Genomic DNA, 17,941 nt, shown 5'->3' on the forward strand with positions numbered 1-17,941 from the left:
ACAGCTTGTATGTACAGTATACAGGATACATAGAATCTGTATTGTAATTTTTTTTTTTACTAAACGTTACTTCAAAAGTTGCTTAAAAACACAAAATACGTAAATTTAATATAAAAGGTGCTCCCAAAGGTGTTCATAGCCGTTAATGAATGCCCACTGTCCTTTTTTACGGTGGGTGGTCAGTTCTTTAGTTTACAGCGACGTCTTTTGGCATCACTGCAGTAGAGAGCGTTTCCCTGTGCGCTCCTTCTCTAAGAACGACCTGTAACTAGCAGCTCCTGCTCTTAGAAAAGCTTCCTGCTCTACAGTCAGGACCAATTTTTTTCCACAGTCGCACCACAAATCAGAATTATATAAAATACAGTAATTTATTGGTACCCCCAAACTGCACCAGAAAAAAATGACGAATTCTCTTACAGGACATAAATAAAGGGCTGATCTACTGGAAGAGGTTTCTCTGTATCTGGCCCTGCCAATGACTAGGAAGTCACATTTTGCCCTCGAGCCACTAGTTGGAACGCTGGATTATACCCCACTATGTTTATTTTATAGGGAAAATATGGGGTCAGGTTCTCTTTAAATAATTTTCCGTTTCATCTGGGATTAAATTGTGTGTGGTTAACATTATTTCACAGCCAACTTCCCTGTGCAGTGTTTTGGCATCTCTTGACATGAAAGTTGCAGCTTTATAACGACACTGACATTGCTTAATACCGAACTAGGATTACTCTTCATTATACTAAGATCAGGAGGGGATTTTTCCTTTTTAGGGAAGATTGGGTAATGCCTTATGGGTAATTTTTATATTTATTTATTATTATTTTTTTTTATACCTTCTGCTGGATCAATAGGGGTAAAACAAAGTTCTATTTCTCCTATCTATCCCTTCCCTTTCTCCCATCCCTTGGTTAAACTTGATGAATAAATGTATTTTTATAACCATACTAACTATGTAACTATAAGATTACAGTGCAGAGCGGTCAAACAAATGCATTGCTCTATGGACTCAAAATGCTGGAGAAACATAACTACAATACATGACACATCATGAGACTTCAATGGAGAGGTATTTTTTTTTCTCAAGGGAAACTGCTACTGTTACACAACTGTTGGAAATCTCCAGTTATTATCACCTAACAATATTTGATCGTTTTCCATTCATATTTATATCTGTATTCAAATTCTGCTGGTTGCCCTTGGAAACAGACAACAGTTTAGCTCCAGTTTGCTGTCAGACATGTGACCTAATAGAAGAGCTCTAACCACAGTAGTATACTGATTATAGAGGCAAGGCATGGGACTATGGTAGGAGGGGGCCCACCCTGAACAGCTTTCCTTGCTTAACGCTAAACTGTAATAGCGGGGACCTGCAGCCGCCACTAGGTGGATCTTACTTCATAAAGATGATTTATACAGCCCCCATTGAGTTCAATACTAATTTTACAAATCTATATGCAGTTAGCTCCCCCTACTGGTGGCTGTATGCAGCCAGAGATATATAATTTATCAACTATGAAAAGAAGAGCTTCCCTACACAGATATGTTATTAAATAAATCAGCACAGTGAGGACATGAAAACCGAATGATGGACATTAATAAAGGTTCAGTAGCTTTGGTGGAGATGTTAGCGGGGAGTGGGGTCCATTCTGAGATTTGCCACAGGGCCATATGATTTCTATGTACTTTCCTGTCTAAATGTGTACATTTTATGTAAGCTCCCACAATACACTGCTGTGTGCTTACAGGAAACCATCAGAATTTAGTATTTAGCTTTAGAAATGAGTATACATGTAAATATTATGGAAACAAACATACAAAATAAATGCACAAAAGTGAAGTTTTCCTTTGGGTATGTTCACACAACGCAGATACGCTGTATAAAAGTGCACGACATACCCACCCTCGTGCCGAAAAACGACATCAAATTGTGGTGTGTTTTTTCGTCGGGAAAGTCCACTGTGGAAAACAACAGTAAAACAAAAAAAAAAAGATCATACTTACGACGTCCCTCTGATGTCTGTCCTGCAGCCTGGCCTCCTGGGATGACGTTTCATCCCATGTGCCCGCTGCAGCATGTGATAAAATGTCATTCCAGCAAGCCAGGCATCAGAGGGACGCGTCCCTTTGGCTACGGGTAAGTATAACTTTTTTTTTTTCTGAGTTGAAATTTTGCGGCAGAATCACAGCTTATCCGCCGCAAAAATCGCAACATCTGCTATTTGTTGTGGGTTTTACCTCCCCTTGTATTCAATGGAGAAAACCTGCAACAGAAAAGCAGCGACTCCGCGGCATAACTTGACATGCTGCAGATTTAAAAAAAACACTGCAGGTCAATTTATTTCGGTGGATTTTTTTCACAGCGTGTGGATAAGATTTGTTCAAATCTCATCCACTCTGCTGCTACTGTATTACGCTGAGGATTTTCCGCAATGAAATACGTTGTGGAAAATTAGTGACCAGAGGCTGGGTTCACACACAGTATTTAGGTCAAGTTTTTGTGACTGTTTTTTTGTGGCAATTTTTTGGTTCCTAAAAATGCAGCAGCAGATATTTGCTGGTAGTTAACACACACTAATACTGGTGCAGGCGGTTCACCATTATGTATTTCCTATACAGCATGTGCCGTATTCATCACCCTGGTGCACACTATCACGAGATGGTGTAATGATTAAAATTAAAGGGGTTTCCCATAATCAATATTTTTCACCTATTCGCAGGATAGGTGTTAAATATCTGATCTGAAGGGGGTCCAACTGCTGGGACACCCGCCGATCACGAGAACGGGCTTACCTTGCCGCTCCTGGGAGCCCCATAGGAATGGAGCGGTAGCGCGCATGCTCGGCCACCGCTTCATTTATTTCTGTGAGACTGCTGAGTGCTATCTTCGTGATCGGTGGCGGTCCTATCGGTCGGACCCCCACCGATCAGATATTTATCACCTATCCTGTGGATAGGTGATAAATGATGATTATGGGAAAATCCCTTTAATGAAGGAAAATTCCTTAAACAAAAAGAATTATCTCATATATCATAAGACAAGTACTGATAACAGTGACAATATTACTTTAGCGGCAGAAAGACTGGAAATCCTGTGATTTATCTCAATTTATCGGATGATCTCATTGTACACATTCTCTGGTTTACACTGAAGATCCTAAAAAACACAAAATGCAACAAATATAATGTAGAAGAAAGAACTATAGATACAGTGAAATTCTTTTACTTTGACATCCATGCGATCAGAGTACCAGATTAGCAGATATTCTGGATTAATAGACAGTCATATACAGTAGGTAAATATATACTGTAAAAAACAACCTCAAAGAAATTTCCTGAGTCCCCCAAAAATCGGCCAAAGGCAGCAAATGTGATAAAATAACTTGACTCACCTGGCATATCCCCCGTCGCTCCAGCACCGCCGCTGCAGGAGTCTAGCCAGTCTATGACAGCCGTCCGTCGGTGGTGACATCTCGACTATCCGAATCAATGGCCTCAGCGGTGATGCAGTGATCACGTGGGGGATGTCAGCACGTCAACACTGCAGGACAGCTAACAAAGACCGACGGGCCACTGGAGCGCCGGCGCTGAAGCGATGGGGACTACCAGATGACTAAAGTTTATTTTCTTATTTTATCGCACTCCCTGTCTTTAGGCAAATTTTGGGGGACTCGGAAAACCCCTTTAAAGTGAATGTTAATCCCTTAAATACCATTTTAGTTTTTGTTTCTTAATTTATTTTTGGAAACCATCCACAAAATATCCTGTTTAGACTATGTGGGAATGTATTAAGATTGGCGTTTCAAACGCCAGTCTTAATAGGAAACAAGCTGGCGTAACACGTGACAAATTTATTAAGAGGCGCACGCCTTGTAATAAATTTGTCGCATCTTTAGCTCACTGTGCACCACTAAGTGAAATCAATGGCAGGCAAGACCTGACATCATTTATAGTTAATGCGTCGGATTGTGGTGGCCCCGCCCCTTTTTATAAGCTCTTCCCACTTATAGAAAAGTGGGAAGAGTGATCGAAACGTCTCAAAAGTCGCAATTCTTTAGACTTTTGAGTCGTTCTGGCGTAGAGAAATTTAGCTCATTTTAAATCCTCCTATAGATAACTGACTGTATCCACCACTAGGGGGAGCTTTCTACATATATCCACAGTGATGTGCAAGGATATCTGAGCTCCCAAGAAGAACAGAAATTTGACTAAATGCACACTCCAGGCAAGACCTACATCTAGTACAGGACCTGAAGGGGCGCTGCATGACACAGGAATCCAAAATACAAAAAAAAAAGAGAATGCTTGTGTCATGCAGCGCCCCCTGACGTCCTGTACTAGATATAACACAGACAATCAGCGTAAAGTATATAAGTATAAATACAGTAATGGAGACCTTACCTTATAAGGGGGGTCATTAGAACTCTAAATACAAAGAGAAGAAGATTTTTTTTACTAGATGGACTCATTGTCCTATTTTATATTTTACAGGGACAATATATTATGTGACCAGACAGATGACCAGTACTCAACATTTTGCTGTGTCGGCATTCTGTCAATCCTATATACAATATCTCATATCTATCTATATCAAAACTATTTATTTATCTATCTCAAATCTATCTATCTATCTATCTATCTATCTATCTATCTATCTATCTATCTATCTATATCAAAACTATTTATTTATCTATCTCAAATCTATCTATCTATCTATCTATCTATCTATCTATCTATCTATCTATCTATCTATCTATCTATCTATCTATCTATCTATCTATCTATCTATCTATCTATCTATCTATCTATCTATCTATCTATCTATCTATCCATCTATCTATCCATCTATCTATCTATCTATCTATCTAATATCTATCTATCTATCTATCTAGAACACAAAAAATGGCGACAGCACACTGCGAACATTAATGTCACCTAAACTGCTAAATATAAATAAATATGCATTACTGCTAAATCTACTTACAATAGGGAGGTTCTTAGCACACATTTTGATCAAATATCTATCTATCTATCTATCTATCTATCTATCTATCTATCTATCTATCTATCTATCTATCTATCTATCTATCTATCTATCTATCTATCTATCTATCTATCTACCTACCTATCTATCTATCTATCTATCTATCTATCTATCTATCTATCTATCTATCTATCTATCTATCTATCTATCTATCTATCTATCTATCTATCTATCTATCTATCTATCTCATATCTATCTATCTCATATCTATCTATCTATCTATCTATCTATCTATCTATCTATCTATCTATCTATCTATCTATCTATCTATCTATCTATCTATCTATCTATCTATCTATCTATCTATCTATCTATCTATCTATCTATCCGCTTATCTTATTGCTTACCGATGTCAGGACCAGCACATTGTCATATATTTCAGATGGGTCTTGTTTGTCTGCAGATAAAGCTAAAGTAATAATGATAAAAACAGAACAATAAAGTGATAAAAATAAATTAAAAGAAGGAAGAAGGATGCAAAGAAAATAATTAGAAATCTTAAATCAGAGGAGTGATACACGTATTACACATATATACAAACAGGTTCATCTGTCTTGTTGAATTGAAGGTCATCTGATGCACAATGGTTTTCCAGTCATACGAAATTGATGGCCTATCCTCAGGATATACCATCAATACATGATCGGTGGGGGTCGGACTCTTGAGAGCACTGCTTCCTATTCATTCCTTATCTGCTCTGTATTTTCACTTTACGGCAACATGTGAACCCAGACTAATCATATTGATTAATTAAAGGGTCTTCCAGTTATAAGCAAGGGTATTCCAGCTATTTTAAGGATAAGCCAACAATATCTGATCGGTGGTGGTCCGACTCTCGGCACCCTTGCCGATCAGCTGTTTTGAAGGGGCAGCGGCGCTCATGCGAGTGCTGCTTCCTTCTTGTCACTGCTCGTACTGTGAATCACCGTCACACTTGTAACGGCGGACCCCCACCGATCAAATATTGTTGGCTTATCCTGAAAATAACTGGAAAACCCTGGCTTATAACTGGAAGACCCTTTAATTAATCAATATGATTAGTCTGGGTTCACATGTTGCCGTAAAGTGTAAATTGCGATGCAGTTGCGTTTTTCCATGTCACCACTGTACAAATAACTAAATAATAATAGACATTTTTTTTTGGAATAGAATGAAAGTTACAAGAAAACAGTGGACTTACCTTTCTTTGCCTCTCTTAACGGAAGTATATGTATCTGGTATAACAGGAAGGTCACACTTATTATTAGTATGATGCTCAATATTGTCCCACAGACAATTCCTGCAATTACAATAGGATTTGCTCCAGTGGTACCTTCAGGGATATCTATAAAGAAATATCATAATAAAGATTAGTTTTTACTTAGTGGAATTATAGTGATAGATAGATAGATAGATAGATAGATAGATAGATAGATAGATAGATAGATAGATAGATAGATAGATAGATAGATAGATAGATAGATAGATAGATAGATAGATAGATATGAGATAGATAGATAGATAGATAGATAGATAGATAGATAGATAGATAGATAGATAGATAGATAGATAGATAGATAGATAGATATGAGATAGATAAATATAAATAAATAGATTTGATATAGATAGATATGAGGTAGATAGATAGACAGACAGACAGACAGATAGATAGATAGATAGATAGATAGATAGATAGATAGATAGATAGATAGAGCACACAAAAAAATGGTGACAGCACACTGTGAACACCAATGTCACATAAACTGCTAAATATAAATAATATGTATTAATGCTAAATCTACTTACAATAGGGAGGTTCTTAGCGCAGATAGATAGATAGATAGATAGATAGATGATAGATAGATAGATAGATAGATAGATAGATAGATAGATAGATAGATAGATAGATAGATAGATAGATAGATATGAGATAGATAGATAGATAGATAGATAGATAGATAGATAGATAGATAGATAGATAGATAGATAGATAGATAGATAGATAGATGGATATGGTATAGATATGAGATAGATAAATAAATAGATTTGATATAGATAGATATGAGGTAGATAGATAAATAGATAGATAGATAGATAGATAGATAGATAGATAGATAGATAGATAGATAGATAGATAGATAGATAGATAGATAGATAGATCGATAGATTGAGCACACTAAAAAATGCAGACAGCACACTGTGAACACCAATGTCACCTAAACTGCTAAATATAAATAATTTGTATTACTGCTAAATCTACTTACACTAGGGAGGTTCTTAGCGCAGATAGATAGATAGATAGATAGATAGATAGATAGATAGATAGATAGATAGATAGATAGATAGATAGATAGATAGATAGATAGATAGATAGATAGATAGATGATAGATAGATAGATAGATAGATAGATAGATAGATAGATAGATAGATAGATAGATAGATAGATAGATAGATAGATAGATAGATAGATAGATAGATAGATAGATAGATAGATAGATATGAGATAGATAAATAAATATATTTGATATAGATAGATATGAGGTAGATAGATAGATAGATAGATAGGTAGATAGATAGATAGATAGATAGATAGATAGATAGATAGATAGATAGATAGATAGATAGATAGATAGATAGATAGATATTAGATAGATGGATAGATAGATAGATATGAGATCGATCGATAGATAGATATGAGATAGATAGATAGATAGATAGATAGATAGATATGAGATAGATAGATAGATAGATAGGTAGATAGATAGATAGATAGATAGATAGATAGATAGATAGATAGATAGATAGATAGATAGATAGATAGATAGATAGATAGATAGATAGATAGATAGATAGATAGATAGATAGATAGATAGATATTAGATAGATGGATAGATAGATAGATATGAGATCGATCGATAGATAGATATGAGATAGATAGATAGATAGATAGATAGATAGATAGATAGATAGATAGATAGATAGATAGATAGATAGATAGATAGATAGATAGATAGATAGATCGATCGATAGATAGATAGATATGAGATCGATCGATAGATAGATAGATAGATAGATAGATAGATAGATAGATAGATAGATAGATAGATAGATAGATAGATAGATAGATAGATAGATAGACATGAGATCTCTTTTCTATGATAGCATTGAGCTTCCAGAGCACAGGGACAAGACATTACGTGTTTGTATATATAGTATAATATTGATAAATTGACTCGGTAAACACTTGGGTAGATTTATAGGGAGCTAAACAGTGAGATAATAAAGACAACTTTTTATGTTACATTGTTACTCACTTAACACACTAACTGTGAAGATGTCACTGATTTTCTTACTGACTCGATTCTCAGCTTCACACTGATATCCTCCTGCATCACTATGTTTAATATTAGCGAATGTGACGGTTCTTGCATCTCCTGACATATTTGCCCCATCAGGTAAGCTGTTATTATTCCGGCTCCATGTTATTTTTTCGGCATCGGCTGTGACACATGTGAGGACGTATAAATCATCTTCTTGGATTGGACAGTGAGAAGATGTGATTACCGGTTTTCTGACCAATTCTGTGAATAAAGATATGTAAGATCAGCTAATTCTATATGGTTCAGTTTTAAGGAAGGTGACACCATCTGATGTAACACTAGTGATAACACAAAGAATATTACTATGTACTATGGGAACCATGTTTTTTTTATCTTTCAAATGCATCTAAAATGGAAAATAAATCAACTTTGGAAATATTGTTAATTACATATGTTCTTTTGTTTTGTGTCTACAGCTCCTAAGCAGAACTATGTCTCCATAGTAAAAGACTACATACAAACTGTCAATACCAGAAACTCCTATGTCCCAGATTGAAACTCTTCTCATTTAGCTACTTGTGCTGAATCTATTGTCCAGGTTCTCTGGATTGTTGCCTCTTGAGATTCCTTTCCTGCTTACCTGATTTTGGCCTCCTATATAACCTTGGCCTTGCACGTCCTCCTTGCCAAACTATTGACCTCCCTGCCCCTAGTCTAGTTTATTGCTGCCTTACACGTCTAACTGCTGCTGTTTATTTGAGTACCAAACTTGGATTGTTTCCTGACCACGGCTCTGCCTTACGCTATAACCTCTTGCTGCTTATCTGTGTCTCGAACATGGACTGTTACTTGACTCATCTTGCTATCATCCCCCACTTTCCAGATTGTTTCAGTTAGTGGACCACACATTTTCTTCCAGACTTTGACATAAACACTGATCCTATAGCACTGTTTGCTTGATTCTGCATTCAACTTTTTGCTAACACACAAATATAAGTTAGCAAGAAGTAGGAGACAGATGGATAAAGAAGAAAATGGAGAGTGAACGACTCTAATCAGAAAATACATCACCTGTGTCTTAATTTTTAATCTGTTCATGGTCATGTGATGGATACACAGGTGCACGGCTTGTTGCAGGTAACGTGATGGACACCCAGATGCTGTGATCATTAGAAGACACAGCTCTGATATACATACTGTAACGAGCCGTGTACTTGAATCTGTGAGGAATTAATACAGAAAATATATTGAAAAATTGTATGACTTTTAATTATGCAAAAAATAACATTAATTTGCTGAAACCGGACAACTCCTCTAAGGGGGTTAACTGGTTTGGATATCCCCTAAAGGGTTTTTAGTTAATCATGGAGGGTCCTGTTGCTCGTCGACAATTAAAATAAAAGAGAGACGCATTTCTTAGTGGCTTTTCATTCCTGCTAATAAAGGGGGAGGGGCGGGAACCCCATCTGCTACATTCATGTGCCCTAGTGGAGCAGAAAGGGGTTGTCTAAAGCAGAAAAATTGCTAGGAATCTGTTAAAAATGTGCATCTCATCCCTGATGGTTACCAGCAATTATTCCTGTACATATCTACGTGTTTTGTCAAATTTCAGTATTAGAGGCTGTTGGTCTCTATGGTTTGACCCTTTGTCGAGTGGGTTTTGCATTTTCCCCATGTAATGTATATAAATTAGCAATAGTCAGTGATACTCACCATAGACGGTCAGGGTCACAGGTATGTCCTGTAATGATATCACGGTCTGCATCTTCACTATATAATTCCCTCCATCTGTGCTATTTAGATCTCTGATGTGTAATGATCCGTTACTGAAAACTGTGATCCTGGGATTGTACTGAGGTCCATTATATGGAGGGAAACCACCACCAGGAGAATCTGACAGGATGATGTACTGAGCGATTGTATTTGGTCCTTTATACCAGATGATAGTCTCAATTCTCGCAGTAATCCCAGTAACGCTCAGGGTGACAGATCCATTAATAGCTGGATACTGGGGGAACAGCTGGAGACTGGGCATTCCATTAGCCGTGTCTAGCCACATATGATATATGGAAAAACAGAAAAGAAAGAAAAAACCCCCAAAAAATGCTGAAATCAATGTAATGAAATGATGACCTAATAATGTATTGATGGCATTCATTGTCACATTCACCTGTATATTTTTGTACCTTCAAAGTCAATAGGAATTGTAGACATTCATTAACACATTGGGGCAGTTTTAGACATCATAGACATATACAAGTCAGTCAGAAAATGTGCCAAATTGATCAAAGTTGTGTATGCTTTATGATCAATTTGGCCCATCTTGCTAGACATGCTAGAAAATGTTCTCTTCCTTATACAGTGAAGGAAATAAGTATTTGATCCCTTGCTGATTTTGTACGTTTGCCCACTGTCAAAGACATGAACTGTCTAGAATTTTTAGGCTAGGTTAATTTTACCAGTGAGAGATAGATTATATAAAAAGAAAAACAGAAAATCACATTGTCAAAATTATATATATTTATTTGCATTGTGCACAGAGAAATAAGTATTTGATCCCTTTGGCAAACAAGACTTAATACTTGGTGGCAAAACCCTTGTTGGCAAGCACAGCAGTCAGACGTTTTTTGTAGTTGATGATGAGGTTTGCACACATGTAAGATGGAATTTTGGCCCACTCCTCTTTGCAAATCATCTGTAAATCATTAAGATTTCGAGGCTGTCGCTTGGCAACTCGGATCTTCAGCTCCCTCCATAAGTTTTCGATGGAATTAAGGTCTGGAGACTGGCTAGGCCACTCCATGACCTTAATGTGCTTCTTTTTGAGCAACTCCTTTGTTGCCTTGGCTGTATGTTTCGGGTCATTGTTGTGCTCGAAGACCCAGCCACAAGCCATTTTTAATGTCCTGGTGGAGGGAAGGAGGTTGTCACTCAGGATTTGACGGTACATGGCTCCGTCCATTCTCCCATTGATGCGGTGAAGTAGTCCTGTGCCCTTAGCAGAGAAACACGCCCAAAACATAATGTTTCCACCTCCATGCTTGACAGTGGGGACGGTGTTCTTTGGGTCATAGGCAGCATTTCTCTTCCTCCAAACACGGCGAGTTGAGTTAATGCCAAAGAGCTCAATTTTAGTCTCATCTGACCACAGCACCTTCTCCCAATCACTCTCAGAATCATCCAGATGTTTATTTGCAAACTTCAGACGGGCCTGTACATGTGCCTTCTTGAGCAGGGGGACCTTGCGGGCACTGCAGGATTTTAATCCATTACGGCGTAATGTGTTACCAATGGTTTTCTTGGTGACTGTGGTCCCAGCTGCCTTGAGATCATTAACAAGTTCCCCCCGTGTAATTTTCGGCTGAGCTCTCAGCTTCCTCAGGATCAAGGATATCCCACGAGGTGAGATTTTGCATGGTGCCCCAGATCGATGTCGATTGACAGTCATTTTGTATGTCTTCCATTTTCTTACTATTGCACCAACAGTTGTCTCCTTCTCACCCAGCGTCTTACTTATGGTTTTGTAGCCCATTCCAGCCTTGTGCAGGTCTATGACCTTGTCCCTGACATCCTTAGAAAGCTCTTTGGTCTTGCCCATGTTGTAGAGGTTAGAGTCAGACTGATTCATTGAGTCTGTGGACAGGAGTCTTTTATACAGGTGACCATGTAAGAGCTGTCTATAATGCAGGCACCAAGTTGATTTGGAGCGTGTAACTGGTCTGGAGGAGGCTGAACTCTTAATGGTTTGTAGGGGATCAAGTACTTATTTCTCTGTGCACAATGCAAATAAATATATATAATTTTGACTATGTGATTTTCAGGTTTTTTTTTATATAATCTATCTCTCACTGGTAAAATTAACCTAGCCTAAAAATTCTAGACTGTTCATGTCTTTGACAGTGGGCAAACTTACAAAATCAGCAAGGGATCAAATACTTATTTCCTTCACTGTATTTATGGATTTTTTTTGTGACCATTCGCCAATTTTGTCCCATGTAGATCAATGGCTACCACTGTTTGCCGGCTCCCTAGCTGTAACCAATAACTTCTTTTTGTGTTTAGCATTAAAACTTGTAATAACAGGAGACGTATGAGAAGGTTACACTAACTAGACTTCTCTCCCACAGGCAGACATCCTCTGAGAACAGGCGTGTAACCACCAGACCAGCGGCTATGGGGCCTGAAATCTGCGATCCTGGGATTGTATAGAGGTCCACGAAGCAATATGGGACTATAACTAGGTACATATCGCAGGATTTTGCTGCTTATCTGTGTCTCGAACATGGACTGTTATTGACTCATCTTGACTCATCTTGCTATCATCCCCCACTTTTCAGATTGTTTCAGTTAGTGGACCACACATTTTCTTCCAGACTTTGACATAAACACTGATCCTATAGCTCTGCTTGCTTGAATCTGCATTCTACTTTTTGCTAACACACAAATATAAGTTAGCAAGAAGTAGGAGACAGATGGATAAAGAAGAAAATGGAGAGTGAACGACTCTAATCAGAAAATACATCACCTGTGTCTTAATTTTTTATCTGTTCATGGTCATGTGATGGACACACAGGTGCACGGCTTGTTACAGGTCATGTGATGGACACACAGGTGCACGGCTTGTAACAGGTCATGTGATGGACACACAGGTGCACGGCTCGTTACCGGTCACGTGGACACACAGATGCTGGGATCATTAGAAGACACAGCTCTGATATAAATACTGTAAAGGGCCGTGCCCCTCTGTGTCCATCACATGACAATGGACAAAACTTTATCCACTGGGAGTAAACAATGAATGTTCCTACTGAATGACAACAAGCAGAGATCTTGAAGTCTGTGAGGAATTAATACAGAAAATATATTGGAAAATTGTATGACTTTTAATTATGCAAAAAAATTACATTTAATTTGCTGAAACCGGACAACCCCTCTAAGGGGGATATCCCCTAAAGGGTTTTTAGTTAATCCTGGAGGGCCCTGTTGCCCGTCGACAATTAAAATAAAAGAGAGACGCACTTCTTAGTGGCTCTTCATTCTGGGGCAGGGGCGGGAACCCCATCTTCTACATCCAAGTGCCCTAATGGAGCAGAAAGGGGTTGTCTAAAGCAGAAAAATTACTAGGAATCTGTTAAAAATGTGCATCTCATCCCTGATGGTTACCAGCAATTATTCCTGTACATATCTACGTGTCTTATCAAATTTCAGTATTAGAGGCTGTTGGTCTCTATGGTTTGACCCTTTTTCGAGTGGGTTTTGCATTTTCCCCATGTAATGTATATAAATTAGCAATAGTCAATGATACTCACCATAGACGGTCAGGGTCACATGTATGTCGTGTACTGATTTCACTGTCTGTATCTTCACTATATAATTCCCTCCATCTGTGATATTTAGATCTCTGATGTGTAATGATCCGTTACTGAAAACTGTGATCCTGGGATTGTACTGAGGTCCATTATATGGAGGGAAACCACCACCAGGAGAATATGACAGGATGTTGTACTGAGCGTTTGTATTTGGTCCTTTATACCAGCCGATAGTCACAATTCTCGCAGTAATCCCAGTAACGCTCAGCGTGACAGATCCATTAATAGCTGGATACTGGGGGATCAGCTGGATACTGGGCATTCCATAAGCCGCGTCTAGCCACATACGATATATGGAAAAACAGAAAAAAAACAAAACCCCCAAAAAATGATGAAATCAATGTAATGAAATGATGACCTAATGATGTATTGATGCCATTCATTGTCACATTCACCTGTATATTTGTCTACCTTCAAAGTCAATAGGAATTGTAGACATTCATTAACACATTGGGGCAGTTTTAGACATGATAAACGTATACAAGTCAGTCAGAAAATGTGCCAAATTGATCAAAGTTGTGTATGCTTTATGATCAATTTGGCGCATCTTGCTAGACATGCTAGAAACTTTTATATCAACTATTATTTGGCTTCGTTTACACCAAATTTGGGGTCATTTTGGTGAACGGTGTCACATTTTAATCCACGGACCTTACCATGAACAGCGTATATGCCAGAATACAGGCTCAATATAAGACTGATTTCTGGTGCATTTTGAAAAGTAAATCTGTCCAATTGTGGTTAAAATTGTCAACCCCTTTCCATGTGCCCCATTAGTAGTAACAGTCAGTGATACTCACCATAGACGGTCAGGGTCACGTTTATGTCCTGTGATGACATCACTGTCTGTATCTTCACTATATAATTCCCTCTATCTGTGATATGAAGATCTCTGATGTGTAATGATCCGTTACGGAAAGCTGTGATCCTGGGATTGTATAGAGGTCCACGAAATAATATGGGACTATAACTAGGTATATATCGCAGGATTTGATACGGAGTCTCGGATTTTGTTCCGTTATACCAGATGAAATTTAAGATGTTCTCAGTAATCCCAGTAACGTTCAGGGTGAGAGATCCATTAATAACTGGATACTGGGGGATCAGCTGGATACTGGGCATTCCATAAGCCGCGTCTAGCCACATATATGGGAAAACTGGGAAAGAAAACATGCAAAAATTAATTTAATGGCGACCTACTGAAAGTGATATAAATCATTGCATACATTGTAAGATACACCTGCATTTTGCACTGCCTCTAACGTTTTTAGACATTTTATGAATACACTGCGGTTAAAATGATTGTCCTGTGAAGAAAACCCTTTCCATATGCCCCATTAGGACATATTGACATCATTTGGGGTGGAAGGAATTTGGGAGCGGTTACAAACAGCTCTCTAACTTGGACATATCTGGCCCATCCATGTAATACATGGTCACCCATTCATTTGAAAAGCGCGCAAGTATTATCCCGGGGGGGGGGGGGGGATGTATGGCCTCCGCCGATAACTAATAATTTCCAGCCTGACCTGCTGCGGTCAGCTAATACACCGGACCAGCTTTGATAGAAAAAGGATTGTTGTGATTAAACAATCCCCTTGATGCATTGCTCTGTGACCGCTGTAATTACTTCTCAGGATACTGTTAGGCCCTGTTCACACTGAGTTTCTTCCAGTCAGAAAATTCTGCCTCAAAATTCCTTCTGGAATTTTGAGGCAAATTTGGATCTGCCTGCACGCCGTTTGCCGCGTTTTTTGCGGCATATTTCGCCTAGTTTTTCACCCGCGGCCATTGAGCGCCGCAGGCGAAAAACCCAGCGAAATACACTTTCTCTGCCTCCCATTGATGTCAAACGCCCGAAGATAGGGCATGCCGCTTCTTTTTCCCGCGAGACCGTTTTTCCGCTCTCGGGAAAAAACACCTCTGCCTCCCATTCAAATCAATAGGAGGCACTTTCTTTTTTTTTTTGGTGCGTTTTCCGACGCGGTTTCTGCATCAGAAAACGTCTAAAAAAACTCAGTGTGAACTGGCTCTAAGTGTTGTGACTTTAGACTGAATTCACACATGCAGTTTTTTATGCTTTTTTGTGCTATATATAAAGTGTTTGTACCTTTTTGTAATGACATTTTTGGCTGATGGGGTTCGGCTTTCAGTGTTCTATCATTGTGCCCATGTATGAAGAATTTTAGCAAATTTTTAGAATAGAAATTGGTCAGAGCAGGTACGCCTGGGTGCAGATATATTGATGACGACAATTTTTGTTGTTATAAATCATTTTATATGTTTATGGTTTGTTGTGTCTATCTATAGTGGCTACACTAAATTTACCAATGGTCATGCACATTTTTTATAAATTTGGCACATAACCAACAAACTGAGTCAAACCGGGAACTGATGACCTTTAGGAACTCAAGATCAGTACAGAAAAGGTAATGCAAAGTATTTACAAACATTTTTATGAGCATTTCAGCAGTGGAACATTGTATGTTCCGAAGAGGGAAGTCTAAGTGCTCTCGCACACAACCGAGATCGTGCCGTCAAAAATGGTCCAAGTGTCGGCTGGATTTCCCGGCCCGACCGCGCTGCATGTGAACGGCACTCCAGCATCATAGACATTTATGATGCTAGGAGACCCTGCCTCCCCACAGAACTGCTGTTCCGTACTGAACAAAATGATACAGTGCAGAACAGCAGTACAGGCAGGGACTTCTAGCATCATATATTATATGAATATTTATGATGCCAGGAGTCTCGTTCACATTTACCGTGATTGGGCCGGGAAATCCAGCCGACACTCGGACCGTTTTTCAGGGCACTAAGGCAGAACTACAATCAGAATTTTTTTGCATATGAAATACAATGTTTCTACTACATTCCTTTATATATGGACTCTATACATGATGCCCCTAATATAATATATATGGCTTACAAGTTTTGACCAGGGTTCAAGAGGGTCCCACTGTGGACCCGGGCTCAGACAAAAATGGGCACTAGATGTCCAGCAGAAGAAGACCCTATTTGGAGTGGATGTTGGAGCTGCAAGGTCAATTTCTTATGAGTTGATCCTCAAATAACCTATTAGATCTTATTGATGATATGTCATGCGTGTTCGATGATCACAACAAAAATTACCATACATTTAAAAGTGAAAGTAAACATGATCCCTGGGGTGAACTTAGAAGAATAAAGATCCTTTTACAAGTGCCAATTATCGGGCAGCTCGTTCATCGGCTGATTGTATCATTTAAGCAGCCGAAAATATAATTGTTGTCAGCAACATATCTCCCTGTGCTGCCGACATAATATGACATGTATGGGGACGAGTGATCGTAGTAATGATCGCTCGTCCCCATACATAACTCCTTGTGAAAGGAGCAAACGAGCGCCGATCAACAAGCAGTTTCATTAATCGGCGCTCAGTTAACATGGTCCACGTCGGGCCGTGTAAGAAGACCCTAACTTGAAGCTTGAACCAATGCAAAATCTGAACCATGTGCCATATGTGGCAGAGGGACCTTTGGGCACCTTCCAGCACCATAGCCTTGCTGCAACTGCTTACTCTTCCCCCTTATAGCTATGCCACTGGGTGGGCCCAAGAAACCCCAGTCCGACTGATAGTTTGTTACCTGAAATCATCCAGATCCACATTTTCAAGTTCTGTGTCCTGCCGGAAACTCTGTAGTCTCAATATAAAACCAGATTAAGGAAGTCGTATCTAAACAAATACATTCATTCAGCTACAAAATTTGGGAGGGTTCATAGCTAAGGCCGTTCACATGGCATAGCAACAAAGACAAATATGGTAGGTAACACAGGACTGCAAATAGCTGTGACTAATAAATCCGTAAGTGCCTTGAGGTAGTGAAGATTCAATAGAAATATTAACAACAGGTAAATAAATAGAGGGGAAAAAACTTTCATGGTAAGAGTTCTCCAGTTCTGTGCAAATAAATCTTTAAAATTGCATATAGAAAAGTTCTGCAACTTTCTAATATACTTTGTGTTTCACCTGTTCCTCTGCTTGTTGTCAGTGAAGGGAAACATTTTTACTTACATTTCTGTCTCAGTGCAATGATAATGATGACTGCCAGAGAGACCTAGATGAAAGATTTAGGCTGGATTCAGACAAGCGTGTGCGTTTTGCGAGCGCAAAAGGCACTTGACAGCTCCGTGTGTCATCACCATATGATGTGTGGTTGCGTGATTTTCGCGCAGCCGCCATCATAATGAC

The 17,941-nt window shown here is 38.7% G+C and overlaps 1 protein-coding gene across 1 annotated transcript; it reads right to left on the reverse strand.

The window, feature by feature from the left end:
- Positions 1–3,106: 3,106 nt before the first annotated feature.
- Positions 3,107–17,391, reverse strand: LOC142662632 (cell adhesion molecule CEACAM2-like). Its single transcript, XM_075840843.1, has 6 exons — positions 17,337–17,391; positions 14,511–14,867; positions 8,336–8,602; positions 6,222–6,365; positions 5,389–5,450; positions 3,107–3,154 (listed from the first exon to the last, which is right to left on the reverse strand). Exons 1-6 carry the CDS (start codon positions 17,356–17,358, stop codon positions 3,107–3,109), a joined length of 900 nt encoding a protein of 299 aa, XP_075696958.1. The 5' UTR covers positions 17,359–17,391.
- Between the last annotated feature and the right edge of the window lie 550 nt (positions 17,392–17,941).

Source organism: Rhinoderma darwinii, chromosome 10, assembly GCF_050947455.1.
Source record: "Rhinoderma darwinii isolate aRhiDar2 chromosome 10, aRhiDar2.hap1, whole genome shotgun sequence".
NCBI classification, from domain to species: domain Eukaryota; kingdom Metazoa; phylum Chordata; class Amphibia; order Anura; family Rhinodermatidae; genus Rhinoderma; species Rhinoderma darwinii.

Excerpts from the sequence above, each read along its gene's own strand:
- LOC142662632 (XM_075840843.1), bottom strand. The coding sequence starts at position 17,358 with ATGTGGATCTGGATGATTTCAG. Across the intron at positions 8,603-14,510 it reads CGTGACCCTGACCGTCTATG|AATTGGTCAGAAAACCGGTA; the intron begins GTGAGTATCACT and ends CTTTATTCACAG. Across the intron at positions 6,366-8,335 it reads CTTCACAGTTAGTGTGTTAA|ATATCCCTGAAGGTACCACT; the intron begins GTGAGTAACAAT and ends ATTTCTTTATAG.